General features: G+C 39.3%; 1 protein-coding gene across 1 annotated transcript; it reads right to left on the minus strand.

Annotated features, from left to right (window-relative positions):
* Window positions 1–911: 911 nt before the first annotated feature.
* LOC127870719 (tryptase-like) lies at window positions 912–4,938 on the minus strand. Its single transcript, XM_052413193.1, has 3 exons — window positions 4,885–4,938; window positions 3,413–3,583; window positions 912–1,046 (listed from the first exon to the last, which is right to left on the minus strand). The coding sequence occupies exons 1-3, from the start codon at window positions 4,936–4,938 to the stop codon at window positions 912–914; spliced, it is 360 nt and encodes a 119-aa protein (XP_052269153.1).
* Window positions 4,939–9,042: the final 4,104 nt, after the last annotated feature.

A 9,042-nucleotide genomic window follows, 5' to 3' on the forward strand; every position in this document is an offset into this window, starting at 1 on the left:
TAGCAAACACTTTAGGGGGAGGGGTAAAATTGGAAAATCTGTTGACAGTTAAGAGATAAACTTAATCGCTAATTTATCGTCAGTTTGATGTCACCAAACGTAAGCCGCTTCCTGTCAAGAGGCCATAAAACAACAATTTCTTGCCGATAAAATTGGCATCGTTTGCCAAGTGATCAACATGCTTAACGAATCGTATAATAGCACTTGCATAGCTCCAAATTTTAAATCTTTTACAGAGAACGAAGATGAAATTAACGGTTCAATACACTACCCGATGCGCTGATACTGAACATGTAATTCACGCATTCTTAGTTTTGAGTTGCAAGCGATTTTTTTAAAAATAAACGTATATGATATGAAAACGTGTTTCCGTTCTTTGTTATATTCAAATGCTGCAATCTTGCTTGTAAGCCCCTGGCCAGCATTTCTCGAAAATTCTTTACGGGGTCATCTTAAGCTTCCATTTGTCATATTTAACTATAAAACAGTAAAATAAGTCGATGAAATAAGTGACTTAAGTCACTTTCACTTAAACCAGACTTAATAATATTTGTTAGAAATCGGGAAAAGCTTGTCCTCAGACAGACAGTTGCGCATCTCGTGTAGTGAACTACTGCTGGAAAAACACAATATAACGATTGCCTTTAGTTTAGTTGCTTGTATATGAGAATACAAAAGAGATGAAACGTTTATATTTGATATTGTACTGATGTTTTAAGTCGAGAAGATCTACGACAACAAAATAAATATGAGCGAGGGATCTATATTGTTTCAACTGTCCAACATTTCGAACGGTATGTTCCAAGTGCACTAGTAGTTGTGCAATCACAACGTAACATTTTACATCGCATCGTGGTTGTACTGATTCATTGAGTATTGGTTGTTCAGTTGGAGTCGATGACATTCTCTATTCAGTCGTAGAAGTGATTAACACGCGTGTATAATACGGGGTAGCGTGGGTGGGCGCAGCCCATGCCTCCAGAGACCACGCCCACCTGGGTCCAGTGGCCATCATGGAAGCACGCCAGCGGACCGCCTGAATCGCCCTAGATAAAAAGTAAAATGCCCTTTTATGACAAAAAGTACATACTTTTACGTATTAATTAATCTCATAGATGTATAGGCGAAAAGATCTTATTTGATAGAATCTGACACGAATTGTTAGTTTATAACACATGATATAAAACGAGGTCAGGAATCTTTATTTTTTAGCAAGCCCTCGAATTTCTTGGACTACCAGATAGCTAAACGAAGCTTAAGTCTGAACGAGCTATTCTTATACTTTACATTCAATTTGTTGATGTGGCCAGTCAGCAAGGATTCCAAACGATGATCATCACATTTGAAAGTTATTCCATAAATGATGAAAAAACACTCCTGGCAAGCTGTATTAAGGACATATCCCCATTGTGATCACGGTTAGCAATTTATGTCAAAACTCTCAGATTAATGATGATGTAATAGTCCGAACAAGAATCGGGAACGACGTTGAAACGTACGAACATACGGACAGGTGAATTGCCTAATCTCACACCCTTTATTCGGAGGGGGGGGGGGGGGAACGAAATTGTGGTGAACTCTTATAAATAAGACAAAACGCAGAATCTTCAAAGACAAAACCCGTTTACTTTCCCTGTACCGTTTTGCATATGCCTTTGTCTAAGTATTGACATTCCCTTTTCAGTTGACAGTCTAACTTACATGAAGCAGTGCGCGGCGGTGAGTAGCCACTGCGGGTAAATAAGTGACGCTCCACACACATGCCCGGGTATGTCCTCAATCTTTATGTGAAGTGACACCAGCCAAGGCCACTCCCCTTGATGTAACGACGAGCCGCCTACAACTCGCTTCTTAGCGTCGGTTTTCACAATGTAAGCATTGCCACACGAGTCGATAGGTTCTTACAAAGATAAACATGTACATAAAAAAGAAATTGATTGATTGTTCTGAAAGAAGCCATATCAGCAAGAAAATGATAAGAGTTTATTTCGTATTAATAATTGATCTTTATCTTGACATAACTCGCTAAATATTGTCATAGCGAGAGTTTTGTGACCCGCTAAGAAATTTCGCAGCGAGTAAAGTCGAGATATCAGGTGAATATTAATACGATTAAAACGCTTATCACTTTTTTGCCAATATGGCTGGAAAGTGAGCGACCTTTTAACAATTAATAAAGTAATAAAGGTTATATAATGTCGAATAAACCTGTCTTGGCATGTACGTCACCATCTTGTTTGTTACGAGATAAAACCTCTGTCTTATATTTAGGCATATTTTAAAGTTGTTATCAAACAATCACATCACTTTAAAAACGTCGTCATGCGAAGATGGGTCTTATTTCCTATGAGACCAGAGTGGTTTCAAACCAGCCTGCGCATTCGCACAGTCTGGTCAGGAGCTACCCTGTCCGCTATACAGTGACGCCATGTTTTGCGCCCTCATTAGTGGACATGATTGGCCGCGGCCAAATTGCGTAGGATTGTCTTGAGCTTGCAACGGACCTATTTTCGTATGACGCGGCACGAACGCAATTTGATTTTTATCTTTGATTCTGGTTAAAAATGAAGAAAACATTTGATTAGTGAACGTAATCCATTAGGCATGATACATAACAATATAACAGTAATCAATTACTTCGTAGATGCAAAATAAAGTGACTTACCATGCGGCGCCAAGGCATCTGAAAGTCAAACATAGAGCGGGTCAAAGCCGCATTTCATGAAGATGCTCTTAACATGGATGCCCATACATTTTTGTTGATCGATTAAAATTGATAAAAGATATAAGAGATGCCATAGGAACTTTACAAACAAATACCCGTTATTGTACAATGAGAAGTATATTCAGTATGTATATACATATATATATGTGTGTGTGTGTGTATAAATATATATATATTGTAATCAATCATATACTTGTATATGATGCCAGGAAAAATTAACCATAATTTCTAGGTGTAGTAAATATATTTGTTGATTTCTTGATTTCGGCGTTAAAACGTATTGTAGGGTTGTTCAGAGAACTCAAAAATCAGCAACATTAAATTTAGTGTGCCTTTACTAGAGTGTTTCATTATTGATATGTTAAACATTTGCAAGGGACCGTTAAATATAATCAAGACGTCAATATGCAGTGTATAGACGTTGTTTCACAACTTTTCGTACAATGGTCTAAACCGATACCAGAGTAGAGTTTTCAGGTGTTTTAAAACGACGAAATACCAAATTTATTTTTCTTAAATTTATCGAATAGCGTATTGAAACTGAAAACCATTGAACACATGAGGTTAAATTAATAATTATCTCATTTTATCGCCTGCAGGTTCTTTTTTACGAACTATACAGGCATACAGTTGATTCGCGCAGAATTGTAATAATATGTCACACGTACTACAGCCTTCGAATGTCACTTGATACCCGTCTGTTTCCATGGCTACCACGTGATTCCTCGCCCTCGGATGGTCGTCCGCGTGTGCGTCTCCGGTATTACAGCGGGTGAGCACAGCAATACACTGGGAGCGGATAGGGAACCCCGGTCCCTCTAACACTAGCAAGCTTTCACCGCTCGGGATCTCAAAATCCTGACAAAACATGATATGTATTGACAAAAATAATAGCCGCGTATTTTTGACTTAGTAAACGTTTTTGTTTTCCTCATTATTATGCAACACGTTTAACCCATTTATGCCTAGCGTCTAGAAAAATGGCCTTGGCAAACAGCGTAGACCTAGATGAGACGCCGCATGAAACAGCGTAGACTCAGATGAGACGCCGCACGATGCGGCGTCTCATCAGGGTCTGCGCTGTTTGCTGAAAGGAATTTTTGAAAAAATATTCTAAATATAGATATAAATATACTAGACATCCCTTATTTTGGAAATAAATTGATCCAATTTAGAAGGATGGGAGAGTCCACTAGGCATAAATGGGTAAATGTTGCAGACTAGCATGTTGACATAACTGTGTTTCAGGACTTGGTATGTTGAGAGTGTCTTGGCCATACCTCTTTGTGTTAAGTTTCCAGGCTTGATAAGTATGGAGGAAAGCTCGTTAATCTGTTTTGTAATGTAACATATATAATAAGCCATCCATTGAGGTATTTACAGGGAAACATATCATTCTATGGTGCGTAAGCAGTCTCCGAATATTGTAATGGCGTTCCCGAAAGTCTCCAAATTTGGAAAGGGGTATATTAAGAACATGGTGCTGGAGCTTATACCAAAAGTACATATGTAAAAAGTGATGTCATTTTCATGGTTTTATTTAGATTAGTTTTACTTCCTACTGACAGCCATCAAAAAGCCATCAGAACAGAGACTCTGTAAGACTCTGAAACAAGTGGGTCGTGGTGTCTGGTTATCGCACTATACATTTTTGGGATGTAAGAATATATTGTACAGTAAGTTGACATTGTTATTCTATAGTGTTTGTTGTTTGAATATTATTGCATCTTTTCTTTTTTATATATTTAGTTTGAGTGAATATTTTATTCCTTATTAATTAATCTGTAATAAGGCAAGAGGTAAAACCACACAGTTATTTGTGAATAGAATTTAGTTTTAATTTCAATTATGTGCTATTTGCATCACTTGAATTCAATGTTATATGATTTTAATAAAATTTCATGTAATTATCTCACACATGTATTTAGATCATGCGTGGAAGATAATCGTTTGTTCAGTATACTTTTCTTTCATATTGTTAATTACAGATAGCCGTTACGTATGTCATATTCAACAACATCAATAATAATTGATACTTCCGTGTAATCGTCATTTTCGTTACGTTCGTCATATTAATACTTTCGTGTAATCGTCATAATCGTCATAGTCTGCGCATTTCTTGAGAGGATAATGCAGGAGACTCTCAATGACCACCGCACCTCTATTTCCATCTGTGGAAGACCCATCTCCAACTTGAGATTCGCCGATGACATGACCTCATGGCTGGAGCCAGCAGTGAACTTCAAGATCTCACAAGGAGCATACGGGATGGAGGTCAACACGGAAAAGTCGAAAATCATGATGAACAACACGACCAACACCGGCGCAGACATCACCATCAACGGCGAGAAGCCAGAAGAAGTGAGCAGCTTCAAGTACTTGGCCGCAGACCTGTGTAAGGATGGTACCAGTGCTGCTGAGGTCCAAATAAAAGTAGCCTTGGCGACCGCAGCGTTGGCCAGCAGGTTGTGGACAAGAAGTTAAATTAGCTTCCCCACCAACTACAGGCTCTACAAGTTCCTCGTAGCCTCCATCCTGCTTTACGGCTTCGAGACCTGGACGCTCCACGTGGACACAGAACGCAGGATACAGGCCTTTGAACAAAAGTGTCTCTGAAAACTGCACCGCATCTCCTACCCTTAGCGCAAGACCAACGAATACGTCCGGAACATGACAGCAGCACTTGTTGTTCCACAATAACCCATTATAGGGACCGTCAAACTCACTGTGCACTACAGTCCTCCAGAGAACCCTAGAGGGAGATCGCCGTCAAGGCCGTAACAGAAAAAGCTGGATGGAAAATCTGAAAGAGTTGACGTCCCTCCCCATGGATATCCTACTCATAGCAGCCCACAAAAGACCTGACTGGCGAGGATCTCTGCGTCGTCTCGCATTTCCCCCAAACGGCCATATCGGTCAATGGAGTGATAATGATAATGAAATGGTCATGACGATGGTTGTATTTTAAATCTAATTGATTCCATATCACTTTCATTACAGCGACTTCAATGCGATCATACAGGCATTTGAAAACAAATGTCTCCGAAGACTGCTCTGCATCTCCTACACATAGCACAAGACCAACGAGTACGTCCGGAAAAAAGACTAACACTTGTTGGCCCAAATTAGCCCCTGCTGGCAACCGTTAAACGACGAAATCTGGCTTGGTTTGGACACCGGGAACCAGGTACGACTCTTTGTGTAAAACAGTTATCCAGGGCACGCAAGAGGGAGGTCGACGTCGAGCCCGTCAGGAGAAAAGCTGGTAGACAATGTGAAAGAGTGGACAGCCCTTCCAATCGATGAACTACTCTCAGTATAGCACACAACCGACCTGACTGGGGGATGATTTTTGTTTCGTCGTACCTCATTTCCTCCCAACGGTCATACCGGTCAATTGGAATTAAGATGATGATGCTTCTCATTTTTCATCGTTGCCATAAGCATCATAGACGTCATTGTGGATGCAATCTTTGTTTACTTTGGCTTCGTCGGCGGCATTGTTTATCTGGACGAAATATAAGTTGAAACAAGACGTGTAAATAGTAGCGTTTCCCCAAATGGTGTATAGTGTCAGACGCCAAAATTCTACGAGTCCGTTTTTTCAACAGATCATAGTGATCTCATGTTAGATTCTTTAGATTCGGTTATACGCTTATGCTAGTTATATATGGTGTACGGATAGGTACAAAAGTCGTATTCGTATCAGACGGTTTAGTTAGAACCGTATCATACGGTTTATAAACCGTATGCTACGCTTTAAACCGTATGATATGTATGGGATACGGATAGGTCCAAAAGTCGTATGTGTATCAGACGGTTTAGTTAGAACCGTATCAGACGGTTTATAAACCGTATGACACGCTTTAAACCGTATGATACGCTTTTAAGACTTATGGACCGGTTCGTAAGTAAAACCGTATCATTCGAAACAGCATGATACGAATCGTATCAGATTGTTTATGACGGGTAATATTCAATGTATTATTCAATTTAAAAATGGATTTATTCAGTTTGAACCGTATGATACGGTTTACGCTGAACCGTATGATACGAATCGTAAACCGTCTGATACGAATCGTATCATACGGCTTCGCATCAAATAGTTAAGCGTACAATCGGTCCAAAAGTCAAAATCGTCTGATACGATCGTATCAGACGGTTTATAACCCCAAAACCGTCTGATACGATTCTAGCTAAACCGTCTGATACGATGGTATGATACACATCCGACTTTTGGACCTATCCGTATCCCATAGATATGGGATACGGATAGGTCCAAACGTCGCATGTGTATCATACGATACGATTCGTATCAGACGGTTTACGATTCGTATCATACGGTTTAGCGTAAATATATAACTTGTCTGATTGGACATTAAATAATTATGGAATACGGACCTATCCGTATCCCATAATTATTTAATGTCCAATCAGACAAGTTAAAGATTTATTTATGGGATACGGATAGGTCCAAAAGTCGTATTTGTATCAGACGGTTTTGTTAGAACCGTATCAGACGGTTTATAAACCGTATGATACGCTTTTAACCGTATGATACGCTTTTAAGACTTTTGACCGGTTCGTACGTAAAACCGTATCATTCGAAACCGTATAATACGAATCGTATCAGACGGTTTATGACGGGTATTATTCAATGTCAAATCAGCCAATTTATAAATTTATTCAGTGTAAACCGTATGATACGGTTTACACTAAACCGTATGATACGAATCGTAAATCGTCTGATACGAATCGTATCATACGGTTTCGCATCAAACAATTAAGCGTACAATCGGTCCAAATGTGAAAACCGTCTGATGCGATCGTATCAGACGGTTTATGACCCCAAAACCGTCTGATACGGTTCTAGCTAAACCGTCTGATACGATGGTATGATACGGATACGACTTTTGGACCTATCCGTATCCCATAGATAGGTGCAAAAGTCGTATTCGTATCATACCATCGTATCAGACGGTTTAGCTAGAACCGTATCAGACGGTTTTGGGGTCATATGATTGGACATTGAATAATACCCGTCATAAACCGTATGATACTATTTGTAGCATACGGTTTCGAATCATACTGTTTAACGTACGAACCGGTCCAAAATTCTTTAAAGCGTATCATACGGTTTAAAGCGTACCATACGGTTTATTAACCGTATGATACGGTTCTAACTAAACCGTCTGATACGAATACGACTTTTGGACCTATCCGTACACCATATTATTCAATGCAAACCGTATGATACGGTTTATATGGGATACGGATTGTATGGGATTCGGAAAGGACAAAAAGTCGTATTCGTATCTATGGGATACGGATAGGTCCAAAAGTCGTATTCGTATCATACCATCGCATCAGACGGTTTAGCTAGAACCGTATCAGACGGTTTTGGGGTCATAACCCGTCTGATATGATCGTATGAGACGGTTTTGACTTTTGGACCGATTGTACGCTTAACTGTTTTTTGCGAAACCGTATGATACGATTCGTATCAGACGGTTTACGATTCGTATCATACGGTTTAGTGTAAACCGTATCATACGGTTTACACTGAATAAATCTATTTATAGATCTGCATGACTGATGGACATTGAATATTACCCGTCATAAATAGGAAGTAAGTCGTTCCCACGATATAGCTAACTCGTTCTCTCCTCTCGAGTTGTGCTTATCAAAGCGATTTTTATTTTCTGGATAGTTGCGTCGAAGATACCACTTCTGGCTTTTACTCGGCGGTTAAAGGCCCTCGAGTCAGTTACCCGAGTAGACTCAGTACTTGGTGTCTTTGGGGGACGTAAAGAACGATCCCACAGTGGGACGGACACCATGTCGATGAGCAACTGACACCCACTCACAATCTTAATGCAAAAATCGCAAATGCATAAGCCTCCCCCTGGAAATTTTGTGAAAGAAGACCTCCTTATTCAGAAACTTTGGAGACTGTGTTATCATTAAATAAAACTAGGTAGAAGCATATTGCAATAAAAATATTTTTAGTTTCGAACCCACATATACCATGATTTTCGTTGATATTAAGTATTCTTTGGTAAATTTGTATTTATGTTTGAGTAAGACAGTGCCATTTCCTTATTATCTTCTTCATAAATCTTGTTTTGACAGAATATATCCTTATTACATAATTAAGCTTAAATAACACACACAACATTAAAAAAATAAAATATCCGAAAGTGATAGTCGGAAACACAGGCTTTTGAATAAGGAACTAACCAATCACCAATTCCTTATTCAGAGCCATAATTTCGGATACTTAAATTCGGATCATTCTTGTCTAGCTTAGCTTTATA

The sequence above is a fragment of the Dreissena polymorpha genome, chromosome 1 (assembly GCF_020536995.1).
Source record: "Dreissena polymorpha isolate Duluth1 chromosome 1, UMN_Dpol_1.0, whole genome shotgun sequence".
NCBI lineage: Eukaryota > Metazoa > Mollusca > Bivalvia > Myida > Dreissenidae > Dreissena > Dreissena polymorpha.